The sequence below is a fragment of the Aquarana catesbeiana genome, linkage group LG13 (genome assembly GCF_042186555.1).
Source record: "Aquarana catesbeiana isolate 2022-GZ linkage group LG13, ASM4218655v1, whole genome shotgun sequence".
NCBI classification, from domain to species: domain Eukaryota; kingdom Metazoa; phylum Chordata; class Amphibia; order Anura; family Ranidae; genus Aquarana; species Aquarana catesbeiana.
In genome coordinates this window covers 231,498,737-231,512,859 of record NC_133336.1, presented here as the reverse complement: position 1 = coordinate 231,512,859, position 14,123 = coordinate 231,498,737, and the positions used below count along the sequence as shown (strand labels likewise).

Here is a 14,123-nt window from a genome sequence, read left to right as displayed (position 1 = left end):
CTAAAAAATTACACTACATTTTTGTTCATTTATCAGGTTAAAAAAAAAACATAAGGGTAAGATCAATTTTAGGCACTTACCTTTAATTATCTGGATATGGAACCCATTGCTCCTCTTCCTCACAGTGTCAGACGCCGTTCTCACTTCACAGGTATAATTTCCAGAATCCTCCAGCTCAGCTGACCGCACTCTGTATGTATCAGATACACTAAAATCCTGCACAGTCCGTCCATCTCTGTAGAAGGCAAAGTGCAGCTCTGTGCTGCCTCTGAGAGGATCCAGTCTGGTTTCACATGTCACTGTCATGTTATCTCCTTGTATTACCCAGTATGAGGCTTTTATTTCTGGAGGATAGAAGAGCTCTGCAAAGGGTAAGAACAAAGACAATGATGAATTATTGGATATGGGCAGCTGCGTGCTAGCTGAAGTTCCTCCAAAAGCACCTCACACAGTACATAGGACCACATCACTCTGTGCCCCACTAGAACCTTTATGGTCCAACATATGAATGGACACATCTTCCACCTATGAAGTCACTTAACATATTTTAATGTTATTGAATTGTGACACTTGGAAGTAACTCATACCAAACCAAAAAGGAACATACAAATGGCATACAGTTCATTACCCAAGTAGAACTAAACCCAAGGCCTTCGTACTATGAGATATGGGAAAACTTTTTTGTTTTGGATGGAGGCTTAGAAGCCCTGTTAGCTTGTTTTTTTGGTCTATGACCAAGTTGGGTAGACCCAACCTTTTTATATGTTTAAGAATCCACTGTCACCAAGAAAGAAATTTAGAAATTCCAAAATGTTGAGTTGTCATCAGAACAACAGGTGAAGTAAATCCACTAATGGGCACTTTGTAGAGATTTCCTCTTCTCTTCTTCAGGATTGAAAGTGAAGTGAGATCTTTCCAATGAGACAATGGGATTTGTCCTCTCTACTCTATAAAAAAAATGGATATGCATAGACTTTAAGCAGCTTACGTACCTTTCACAATGACTTTTAATGCATCTGATAAATTAAACATGGAATGGTCCTTCCCATGTATTACCACTTCATTACAGTTGTACCCCCCTACTGATTTTATATCTACTTCAGGACTATGGAGCTTAGAGTACTCAGTTTTCTCAGTTTTGGAGTCAGAGCAGAATGACTGTATCTCTGTGTCATCCTTATAAAATGTTGTGTTGAGCAGAATAAACCCGTAAGAATGGTGACATCTGAGAATCAGGAGGTCTCCTTCAAAAATGGAGGTAGGTTCCTGCAGAATTTCAAAGCCTAAAATTAAAAAATAACATGTACAAATATACATTTGTTATTATCTTTACAAACAAGAACTCATTATACTAGAAATAAGATTATTAGCTCACCCTCTAAAACATATATAGTGATGGGATCGCTGATATCACTGGAAATTATCTGGCACTGGTAATCTCCACTGTCCTTCACTGATGAAGATGTTATTTGAAGGGTCTGCTGACCTCCTTCTATCAGTGTCTTGTCTTTGTACCAGCTATAGTTCCAGTGGGTCCCTGGTGTAGTAGATGACACATTACATTTTAGAGTCATAGGGTCACCTGCCAGTATATTCCCGCAGTTGGATGTGAGGGTCACCACCGGTCTGGTGGCACCTCCTGCAGAAGACAAGAAAAGAAAGGAGCTTGCACAGTACAACATTAGTGTATGTTCAACTAAACGTTTTCTTAGTTTTAAATGGAGTTGGTAGGGGTTAGATCCCATACTAGGTTTTCATTGCTATCCAGGACTCTGTCGGAAAAAATTCCCTTTACCTCCTGTCCTGCGGAGAATGTTTTGAATTGCCTAGAATTTGGTATAAAGGTCAGGCAGCACAGATTTACTTAAGGTTCTACAAGAGCACTGCAGATAAGAATCAGATAATACAAGAATGTAGTATTGCATCCAAGATAGGAGTCCATATCCATATCCAAATTTACAGGTTTAAAGGGAACATATACTTGTGGAGAAAATACAGATTCCCTGGATCCCTACCCCCACTAAAACCTTCCAATCTGCACCATACATGAGGACAACACATTTCAGTTGTCAGGATATCATCATCGGGGCTCGGAAGACTGACAACATTGTAGAAAGGACTGTCAGAGTGCTTTAGGAGGAGAATGTACAGTGTACATTGGTGTTGCGCGCTCATTAGACGCTGGTTAAAATGGACCAATATGGTTTCAGCCACTTTTATTGTATTAATTTTTTACATAATTTTTTAAACCGATGTTTTATGTCTGCTTTCATAAATTATATATACCGTATTTATCGGCGTATAACACGCACAGGCGTATAACACGCACATTCGCTTTAAGAGGGAAGTTTCAGGAAAAAACTTACATTTTAAATAAGGAACTTTGAAGCACAATAAGGGTCAGTGTCCATCTACAGCCTCACTATTGCCATCAATGCCCATCTGCAGCCTCACCATTGCCATCAATGCAGCAGCCTCGCCATTGCCATCAATGCAGCAGCCTCACCACTGCCTTCAATGCAGCAGCCTCACCACTGCCTTCAATGCAGCAGCCTCACCACTGCCTTTAATGTAGCAGCCTCACCATTGCCATCAGTGCAGCCTGATTGATGTCCATCTGCAGCCTAGAGGGGACAGAGAGAGGGGCGGGACAAGCATCGACAGATTACATACAGTGAGAATCTCCTATGATAGACACAACAGTGGTCCAATGGAGGCCCAGGAGACGAGACTTCCTATTACAGAGGCCACCAAGCAAACAGGAGATTCTCACTGTATATAATCTGATGGCGCTCATCCCCCCCTCCCTGTCCCCTCTGAGGCAGCTAAAATTGAAGTACTGGCGTATAACACGCACACGCTATTTGCACCCGATTTTCATGGTGAAAAAGTGAGTGTTATACGCCAATAAATACAGTATATAGATATATATCTATATATATTTGTAATTTTTTTGTAAAACCATTTGCTTTTTAGATATTATTATGCTATATATACCCGTATATCTCTATCTATCTATCTATCTATCTATCTATCTATCTATCTATCTATCTATCTATCTATCTATCTATCTCTCTATCTCTCTATAGAGAGATAGAGAGATAGATAGATAGATAGATAGATAGATAGATAGATAGATAGATAGATAGATAGATAGATAGATAGATATTCCCCTATGGGTTAACCAAACAGAGAGAGAGAGAATAAACGTAGCTGTCTGTTTCAGACACTCTGGGGGGTGATTTACTAAAACTGGAAAGTGCAAAATCTGGTGCAGCTGTGCATGGTAGCCAATCAGCTTCTAAACTCAGCTTGTTCAATCAATCTTTGACAAAAAATTCTGGATGCTGATTGGTTTCTATGGAAAACTACACCAGATTTTGCACTCCCCAATTTTAGTAAATAACCCCCACTGTCTCTGAAAGCTCAAATAAGGCTGTAGGGAAGGGGGGATAAAGGGAGAGGGGGGAGTCACTGCTCTGACACACAATCAATAGCTGACACACATGTCCTATTTGTATTTTAGGTGGAAGATTTTTATAGTTGTGCAATATCTGTAATTTATAGCACCTTGCTATGCCTCGTGTACTCACCTGATTTTCCCATGTTTGTCCCTGAAAAAAAAAAAAAAAAGACATTTTTTTTGGAATTAAAGATATACATATTTATATAATTCAAATATTTTTTTTTTAGGGTAAGTATACTTGTGGTGGATAGACCGTGCAAACATGAAATGGGCATAGAGGATGGAGGTGAGTATACTTTTGAGCAGTGTGATTGGGGTTGCAGGCATAAAGGCATAACTCCACCTTTTTGTATCTTTTAATAACCAATAATGATCTTGCTCTCTTTGGGCAATGTCAGAAACACATCAGCGAACACAAAATGATAATATATGGTGAGTGTAAGCTCTGCAATCCTTCAAATAATAGAATTATTTCAAACATGGAACTATGTCAAAGGGACAGTGGAAGCAAAGTTCCACATTGAAGTTCACCAAAGATTGTAAATGGTTGTGGCAATGGAAATGACCCTATAATGGGGAGATTTACTAAAACTGGTGCACACAGAATCTGGTGCGACTGTGCAAGGTAGCCAATCAGCTTCTAACTTCAGTTTGTTCAATTAATTTCTGCTGATCTGCTTCCCCCCTCTGGTGCCACATTTGGCATCTGTTTTTCACAGGCACCCTTCCCCATTTCCGGGAAACGGCACAGGGATGCTGTTCCTCTGAAGTTTGGCCCCCCTTCTTTTTCCCCCGCCACCGGGCCAATTAGAAAGCGCATGCACAGTAGGTAATCGGCTGTGAAGCCAAAAGTCTTGACTGACAGTTTCCCTTCCGATGAATGGTGGTGGCAGCATCCGACAGCGGATCCGAAAATCGGCTGCATCTCGTGCTCCCTGGACAGTGTCTATATATTAAAAGTCAGCAGCTACAGTATTTGAAGCTGCTGACTTTTATTTTTTTTTCCCCCAAGCGGAACTCCTCTTTAGGCTTTGACAATAAAACCTGGCTGATTGGTTAATAAGCACAACTGTGTGCACCAGTTTCAGTAAATCCCCCCCTATGTGTTGAGTTAAGCTATGCACTCCTTTGAGTAGCTAGTTCAGGCTCATTTCAAACATGGAGCCACAAAATTCCAAATGGAAAGGGATGGTAGAAGCAAGGTTCTAGGAAAGGAAGCACAAGGCACCACTCTAAGTGCGGTAAGTTATGCAATTTTAATAAGCAAATGGTGCATATGTACTCACAAGAGTAGGTTAAAAACAAGCATGTCAGAAATGAAGGAACAGCCGTAGGGGAGGGAGTCCATCCGAGGCAGAACGCTGGTGAAGTGGAGCGGGTTGCGCCAGTGATTACTGACTCGAGCACACAGGATGCCGGGGGATGATGTCACTTCCAGTGGGACAGTGTGTCAATAGGCAGGCGAGGCCTTTGCGGAGCATGCACTCCTTCTGCAGGCCTGAAGCAAATGTGTCGCCTGCCTACTGACACACCGTCCCACCAGAAGTGACGTCATCCCCCAACATCCTGTGTGCTGGAGGTCCAGAAAACGTTGGTAACCATCGGTGCAACCCGCGCCACTTCACCAGCGTTCTGCCTCGGATGGACTCCCTCCCGGATGGCTGTTCCTTCATTTCTGACATGCTTGTTTTTAACCTACTCTTGTGAGTACATATGCACCATTTGCTTTTTAAAATTGCCTAACTAACCGCACTTAGGGTGTTTCCTTTCCCAGCCTTTCCTGAGTTTGCTTTTCATCTCCACTGGGCTGCCTTCAAGTGCAATACTACAAACTCTTATGGACTTTTTACAGTCACTTATTTGCAATTGTTTTTCCCATTAGTCCCTTTCATTTTTAGGTGTGTGATAGTCAGGTGGATTCTCACCAAGGTAGATGCAAGCATCAACTTTTTCTTTAGAGAAGCAAGGTTCTAAGCTAAAGTTCACCAAAAACCATAAGTGGTCATGGTAATGGTAATAACCCTATTTGTTGTGTGTAAGCTTCGTACTCCTTCGAGTGGCTAATTCAGACTCATTTCAAATATGGAACCACAAAATTTTGAACGGAAAGGGATGATGGAAGCAAGGTTCAAAGTTAAAATTCACCAAAGACCTTACGCTGTCAAGGTAATAGCAATGACCCTATGTGTTAAGTTAAGCTCTGCACTCCATTGAGTAACTAGTTCAGACTGATTTTAAACATGGAGCCACAAAATTCCAAATGGAAAGGGAGTAGGGTTCAAGGCTAATATTCAACAAAGACCGTAAGTGGTCATGGTAATAGTACGGACCATATGTGTTAAGTGTAAGCTCTGCACTCTTTCAAGTGGCTAATTTAGACTAATTTCAAGTATGGAGCCACAAAATTCCAAATGGAAAGGGATGGTAGAAGCAAAGTTCTAAGCTAAAGCTCACCAAAAACCATAAGTGGTCATGGCAATGGTATTAACCCTATTTGTTGTGTGTAAGCTTCACACTCCTTCAAGTGTACAATTCAGACTCATTTCAAATATGGAACCACAAAATTTCAAATGGAAAATGGTGGAAGTAAGGTTCAAAGCTGAAGTTCACCAAAGACCATAAACGGTTAAGGTAATGGCAATGACCCTGTGTGTTGAGATAACCTCTACACAATTTTAAGCAGCTAATTCAGACTCATTTCAAACATGGAGCCACAAAATTCCAAATGGAAAGGGATGGTAGAGCCTTTGTGTTGAGATAAGCTCTGCACACTTTTAAATGGCTAATTCAGACAGCAGCCACAAAATTCCAAATGGAAAGGGATGATAGAAGCAAGGTTCAAAGCTAAAGTTCACCAAAGACCGTAAGTGGTCATGGTTATGGTAATGACCCTTTTTGTTAAGTATAAGCTCTGTACTCCTTCCAGTGACTAATTCAGACTCATTTCAAACATGGAGCCACAAAATTCCAAATGGAGAGGGATGGTAGAAGCAAAGTTCAAAGCTAAAGTTTACCAAAGACCGTAAGTGGTCATGGTAATGGTAATGACCCTATTTGTTGAGTTTAAGCTCTGCACTCCTTCCAGTGGCTAATTCAGACTCATTTCAAACATGGAGCCACAAAAGTTCAAATGGAAAGTGATGGTAGAAGCAAAGTTCTAAGCTAAATTTTACCAAAGACTGGTCATGGAAATGTTAATGACATATGTCCTCTGCACTCCTTCAAGTGGCTGCTTCAGACTTTTCAAACACGGAGCCACAAAATTCCAAATGGAAAGGGATGGTGGAAGCAAGGTTTCAAGTTAAAGTTCACCAAAAACCGTAAGTGGTCAAGGTAATGGTAATGACTATATGTGATGGGTGTAAGCTCTGCAGCCCCACCTCATTGTAGATGAATGGATGCTTTTTCTAATCTTTGTCTCTGGGCTGCCTTCTGAGTTTAAAATGCCACCATCTCACCAGACTGCAGGATGGCGAATTACACCACCCAATAGTGACAGCATGTGTTCAATTTTACATGAACCAACATGAAGGGTTCCCAACAGACAACATTAGCAAGTATTAGAAGTACAAAAGAGGAGCCCAATTTTGTCTAATCATCACATGTAATAGATCATCTGTTTCAAAATGAAATCTATAGCTTGTGGTTATAGTTTATGTCTGGCTTTGTCTGCATAATACAAACTCACATGACGTCTCTCAGCTAAAAATCACATACTGTATATAATATAAGATATTTGTACTTACACAGTAATATGGCAAAAATGAAGACAGACATGTTGCTTCCATCCAGTACTGTGAGTGATAGGTATTTGTTTTACAACAGAATATATGATGGGTATTACACTTCCTGAGCCATTTCTGTAGAATATTTCATAACAGTTCAAACCAGTGAGAACACAGGCTAGAATATTTAGTAAGACAGCAAACTTTAAAGTAGTCAGATCAGTTAAAGCACAACTCCATCTACAGGGGTGTGTTTTAGGTTGGGATTACGTAGAAAAGAGTTTAATATTTCTGTAATTTATTTTTCTGTCTGTGACCCCATTGGGGAGATTTTCCCTCACTTTCTGTCCCTGTGACATCCTTACAACACATAGAGGGATGCCAACATCATGGGAAAAAAAAGGCGCCCCTTTAATCACATTAAAAAAAAATCCATATGCATTACAACTTTGACTGCACACTAAAATGCTGTCTTGTATTTGCTAGGTTCACATCTATTCAAGTTGGGGTTGGTGTGTTTTTCCTGGGTGTTTTGGAATGCGTTTTGCATTTTTTAATATGCTTTTTTAAGCATTATGCATGCGTTTGTGTTTTTTATTTATTTTTGCTAATAGGAAAGAAGTTCTGTTGATGTAGTGCGACTTTGATGCCACTTTGCAGTCTCTGGAACTCAAGTAGCACCAAAGTAGCATCAAAGTGGCACTCTATGAGCAGAATGGTCATGCTTTCTATGACGGGAGTCACTTTGGGTAGGGGGGCCGTGGAACCCAGCTTACCTTAGAGGGGTCAGTAAACTCCTGGTTCAGCTCCCCAGGTCTTTTAGGGACACAGGGTGACCTGAGAAGCCCAGTCTTGTCTGCACTAATCAGACTCAGTACAACCACACCGGACTCAGTGTTTCATCTTGCCCCGGAACCAGCCAGGTTGTCTACACTATGATTAGAACACTGACATTGGACATTTGAACTGTGTGCAGGCATGCATGCCCAAGTCATAGGAGAGGAGAAGCTCCTTTAACAGGTATCTCTATGAAAGAAGTGGTCTGTGCGCAAAGGTACTGTTTTAAAGACTTTATTTCTCTTTATTTCCCTGCAAAGGTAAAGCATAATGGGCTACCATGCATCGCATAGTAGCCCTTATGTGTCACTTACCTGAAACCGAAGCCTGCGATGTCTCCGTTGTCCCCACGAGCAGGGAGCATCCATCTTCGCCCCTTTTCCTTCCGGGGCCACGACCTCCGGCTCTGTGACTGGCCGGAGTCGTGTGACGCCACTCCTGCGCATGTGCGCGAGAGCTGCCAGTCACGGCATGACCCCTATTAGAAACGGCACCATGTGCCCTTTCTAAAGGGCGCATGTGACATAGTCATCGGCACTCATCTTTTTAGTAAATATCTTCTAAACCGTGGATGTTTCAGTACCACTAGTTGTTGACTGCATGCCCAGTTTTTGTTTATAGATGTGTTGAAAAGTATGAATGTACCTGTGCCTCATGATTGGATGTACAGTTTATCCCACCCTGTGTCTTTAAACCAACCAGAAGGGGGATTGTCTGCAGGGATATATACTTGTGTCTGTTCTTCAATAAAGTCTAATGTTTTTTTACCAGCCTACACTGATGTCTCCACAAGTGACTGGGTGGGTAAGGAATCTTGGATCAAGCTGGTACCAGGCAAGGGGAGCATATACGATGGACATACTCCTCTGGAGTATGGGGTCTGTTACACTTTCCTATTATAAATAAAACCCCATTTACACTTTCCTATAATAAATAAATCCCCATTAACATTGCATCAAAAATGCAACACTTGTGGGTCCATTGATGTCTATTACACGCAAAACACAATCTGCCGTAGGAAAAAAAGTCCCTGACCCTTTCCAAAAATTGTAGGGGCTCAAAATGCAGAGATGTGAACTAGATCCATAGGAAGCCATGTTAAATGGAATGTAGTGCATTTTTACAAAAAGTTTTACAAAAAGGTTATCAGTGGTGTACCCCAAGGTTCAGTGTTATTAGTGGTGTACACCAAGGTTCAGTGCTGGGACTCTTACTTTTTAATATCTTTATAAATGATATAGGGCCTGGAATTAAATGTACTATTTCAGTATTTGCAGATGACACCAAGCTATGCAGTGGAATAACATCCGTACATGTCTCCAACTTACAAGCTGACCTCAATGCACTGACTAATTGGGCAACTATGTGGAAAATAACTTTAATGTTGATAAATGTAAAGTTCTGCAGTGGAGGCTAAGAATATGCATGCCTCATACATACTAGGGGGAGTACAACTGGGGAAATCAATGGTAGAGAAGGATCTCTGGGTTTTGGTAGGCATAAGATCAATAATAGCATGCAATGCCAAGCTGTGGTTTCCAAAGCGAGCAAAGTCCTTTCTTGTATTAAGAGAGGTATGGACTCCAGAGAGAGAGATATCATTTTACCCCTCTACAAATCATTAGTAAATTGGGCTACACTTTATACAAATGCTTTTGTTCAATTTCCTTTAGATCAGCGGTGGCTCATCCATTAGGGGCGCACGGGCGCCACCCCCCTTCCATACGTCTAGCCCCCTGATCTACATGCAGGGAGCCGGGCGCATGGATTCCAATGGGGGTGTTTTTTTGAAGCACATGATTAGAGCCAGAGGTTCTAATAGGCTTCAAAAAAAGGTGCACCCAGATCCCACCCAGTTGTGTGACAATAGCGAATGAATATTCTCTATTGCCACACCGATCCTCCTCCCCGCCAATCAGGAAGTGGGTCTTGAGACCCGCCACCCAATTGGCTGAAAGAATAGGCAATCCTATTGGATGCATAGGAGGAGGAGGGAGGAGCTGCACGGCTAGAGCCGCCGTGATGCAGAAGAGGAGAATAGGACACAGGAGCCACTGTCTGCTGCCCATAGGAGCCTGTAACCCACCTGCTGTCTGCTGCCCATAGGAGCCCATAACCCGTCTGTGTCTACTGCCCGTAGGAGCCCGTAACCGGCCTGCTGTCTGCTGCCCGTAGGAGCCTGTAACCCGCCTGCTGTCTGCTGCCCGTAGGAGCCCGTAACCCACCTGTCGCCCGCCTGCAACCTAGATGGGGTAAGTACCAGGGGGGTGCCGCCGACAGTGGAGGATTAAGGTGGTCATGGGCCCCTAGGCTACTTTTTGTGTGGCCCCCTCCTAAGCATGCTTTACCAGAAAATAAATTATTTAGTGCCATGTGTAAAAGGGTAGACCTATATTACATGCCTCAAGTGCAACTCTCAGGTCTACAGCCCAAACACATTCAGACATGAGCCTACTATAAACAGCAATGCCACAGAAAAAAAGCATTCAAAATACACCTGCAAGCTGGTAACAGATTTTACCTTTCTAAACCAACAGTTAGGCCAAAAAATGTCTGCAGCAGCTCCTGTTTAACTGAGGCAAAATCACAACATCCTGACAGAGACCAATCGAAACGCTGTGTAATATTCCAATAAAATAAAAGCCATACAAATACCATAAACAACAGCAGCAGCACATAAAAGCAAGCAATAATCAACAGCAGAACAATCATATGTTCCAACGGCAGGAAGTGCCAGCATCCATCGGCGCAGCCTGTCCATCGGACATCACTGCAATCCAGGAAACGGGCCAGACTCACTCCCAGGATATCCGGCTGCTTTTGCCAACATGCTGTGTGAATTGGTAATTACTATTTCACAAAAAAGTGTCAAAAAGGTAAAAAAACACAAGAGATGGTTTTTGACAAGTCCTTTATTAATTTCTTCTTCTTCCATCTTCTTTATTCTGATCTTCCTTCGGGGTTCTCCTTCTTCCTCCAACTTCTTCTTCTCCAACTTCTTTTTCCTCTGCTCTTCTCGTCCTGCATGTTCCTCCGACTTCTTCTCTGCTCCGTCCGCATGATCCACCTCTGTCTTTCGCCATGTGACGCTTTGGTTTTTCTGAGACTCCTTTAATAACGAAGGGCGGGGCCACCGGTGACCCCGCCCTCCTCTGCCGCACGGGGTCTTCCCTCTGGCTTTCCCCGTGTTGTCAGAGGGGGGGCGGGGTCACCCGTTTACGTAACCGTTAAATAAGAAGTGACTGAAGAACTGAAGCGTCACAAGGTGGAAGACTCCCACTGAGGCGGATCGTGCGGACGGAGTGGAGAAGAAGGACTTGACACTTTTTGACACTTTCTTTGTGAAATGGTAGGGGTACATGTGTGCCCCATTACCAATTCACATGGGGGGGCAGGATCTGGGGGTCCCCTTGTTAAAGGGGGCTTCCAGATTCCGATAAGCCCCCCGCCCGCAGACCCCCACAACCACTGGGCAGGGTTGTGGGGATGAAGCTCTTCTCCCCATCAACATGGGGACAAGATGCTTTGGGGGGCTACCCAAAGCACCCTCTCAATGTTGAGGACATGTGGCCTGGTACAGTTCAGGAGGGGGGGTGCTCTCTCGTCCCCCCTCTTTTCCTGCGGCCTGCCAGGTTGCGTGCTCTGATAAGGGTCTGGTATGAATATTTGGGGGGCCCCAGGCCATTTTTTTTTTATTTTGGCGTGGGGTTCCCCTTATAATCCTTATCAGACCTGAAGGGTCTGGTATGGATTTTGAGGGGGGCCCCCACTCCATTTTTTTTTTAATTTTGGTCCGGGGTTCCCCTTAATATCTATACCAGACCTGAAGGGCCTGGTATGGAATTTATGGGGACCCCCACGCATTTTTTTTTTAAATTTTGGTTCGCGGTTCCCCTGTGGGGAAATTCCATGCCGTTTTTATCAATGAACTTTTATGTGTATTGTCGGATCGACAATTTATTATAGCCGGCGCTAGCAATAGTAGTTTTACATGGCTTTTTTTTCTTTAGAAATGTCATTTTGCTGTCAGATTGTTCTAAGCACGGGAAACATGCGCCACTTTACAGGCATACTATAGACAACCCCTAGGTATGAAATTTAAAGGAATATTACACCTTTATTGTTTCAATGTAAGCATTATTAAAATCACTGCTCCCGAAAAAACTTCCATTTTTAAAACCTCTTTTTGCATAGATACATGTCCCCTGGGGCAGGACCCAGGTCCCCAAACATTTTTATGACAATAACTTGCATACAAGCCTTTAAAATGAGCACTTTTGATTATTCATGTTTGTGTCCCATAGACTTTAACGGTGTTCGCATGTTCGAACAAATTTTTTGCCTGTTCACATGTTCTGGATGCAAACCGAACGGGGGGGGGGTGTTCGGCTCATCCCTAACCACTATGTATCAATACAGTATATAAGGGGCATATGATCACCATGTCTAAATGCATACAACAGCTCACAGCTCACGCCCCCAACCTCTTGGGATATCCACATTGATGTGCCTGCTACAACTCTCCCCAACAGACCAGCTGAGAAGCGGAGGAACCGTGACCTGGTTACCTATCCTGCTCCTGGGACGTTTCGACCCACAGATGTGCTCGTTTTATCTTCACTCATGTGAGTTACCCATTGTCTGTTACTATTAAAAAGTTTTTAAAATTCTACACTTAGAGGTGCCTCTCTTCCTTGTTTATGTATAAATACATAAGGGGGAATATGATCTCCATATACAAATACATAAGGGGGGATATGATCTCCATATATAAATACATAAGGGGGATATGATCTCCATATATAAATACATAAGGGGGATATGATCTCCATGCATAAATACATAAGGGGAATATGATCACCATGTATAAATACATAAGGGGGGATATGATCTCCATGTATAAATACATAAGGGGGATATGATCTCCATGCATAAATACATAAGGGGGGATATGATCACCATGTATAAATACATAAGGGGGGATATGATCACCATGAATAAATACATAGGGGGGGGTATGATCCCCATGTATAAATACATAGGGGGGAGGGGTATGATCACCATGTATAAATACATAAGTGAAGGGGACAGTAGAAGCAAGATTCCAGGTTCCAGGTTCCAGACTGAAGTTCATCAAAGACCATAAGTGGTCATGGTAATGGTAATGACCCCATGTGTTGAGTGTAAACTGTGCACTGCTTCAAGTGGCTAATTCAGACTCATTTCAAACATGGAACAATACTAAATGAAAAGGGATGGTTGAATCAAGGTTCCAGGTTCCAAGTTGAAGTTCACCAAAGACCATAAGCAGTTATGGTAATAGTAATGACCCTATTTGTTGAGTGTAAGCTCTGCAGCCCTGCCTCTTCTAATGATTGGACACGTTTTCTATCTATAATGCTGAGCTGCCTTCTGAGTTTAAAATGCCCCCAGGTCATCATACTGCACGATTGTGAGTTACATCACCCTATAGTCACAGGATTTGTTACATTTTACAAGTTCCAATGTAAAAAGTGTCCGACAGACAATTACATCAGTGGATATTTTAAGTACAAAAGAAAACTCCAACTTCCTCTAATCATCACAAGATATCAAGATCATCTGTTGATGTCTGTAGCATGTGGTTATAGTTTATGCATATGCATATCTGTGTAACAAACTCACAAACAGACATCTCTTGGCTAAAAGTCACATACCATATATAAAATAAAGATATTTGTACTTACACAGTGAAATTATAAAAATTAAGACAGACATGCTGGTCCCATCCAGTACTGTTAGTGACAGGTACATTTGGGGTACAACAGAACTTATGACAGGTATTGTACTTCCTGAGCCATTTCTATAGAATATTTCACAACAGGTTAGACAGGTGAGAACACGGGCTGGAATATTTAGCAAGGTAGGAAACTGATTCACTTCAACTCTATCCAAAATGTGTGTTTTAGTTTTGGATTAAGTAGGGAAGAGTTAAAATGTCTGTCCTGTTCTGTTTCATTGGGTAGGTTCATTGGGTAGGTTTTCCCTCACTTCCTGCCCTTGTGATACCGTTCAAGAGCACTGGCATCTTCCAATCCTTTGCAATTGTCTGTTTT

The 14,123-nt window shown here is 42.3% G+C and overlaps 1 protein-coding gene across 1 annotated transcript in view; it reads right to left on the bottom strand.

Moving 5' to 3' along the window:
- The window catches only part of LOC141116707 (high affinity immunoglobulin gamma Fc receptor I-like), a 35,769-nt gene continuing 21,646 nt past the window's right edge, over positions 1-14,123 (bottom strand). The window contains 5 exon segments of the mRNA XM_073609099.1: positions 1-362; positions 993-1,283; positions 1,376-1,639; positions 3,594-3,614; positions 7,213-7,263. Coding sequence (XP_073465200.1) covers positions 1-362; positions 993-1,283; positions 1,376-1,639; positions 3,594-3,614; positions 7,213-7,263 — 989 coding nt within the window.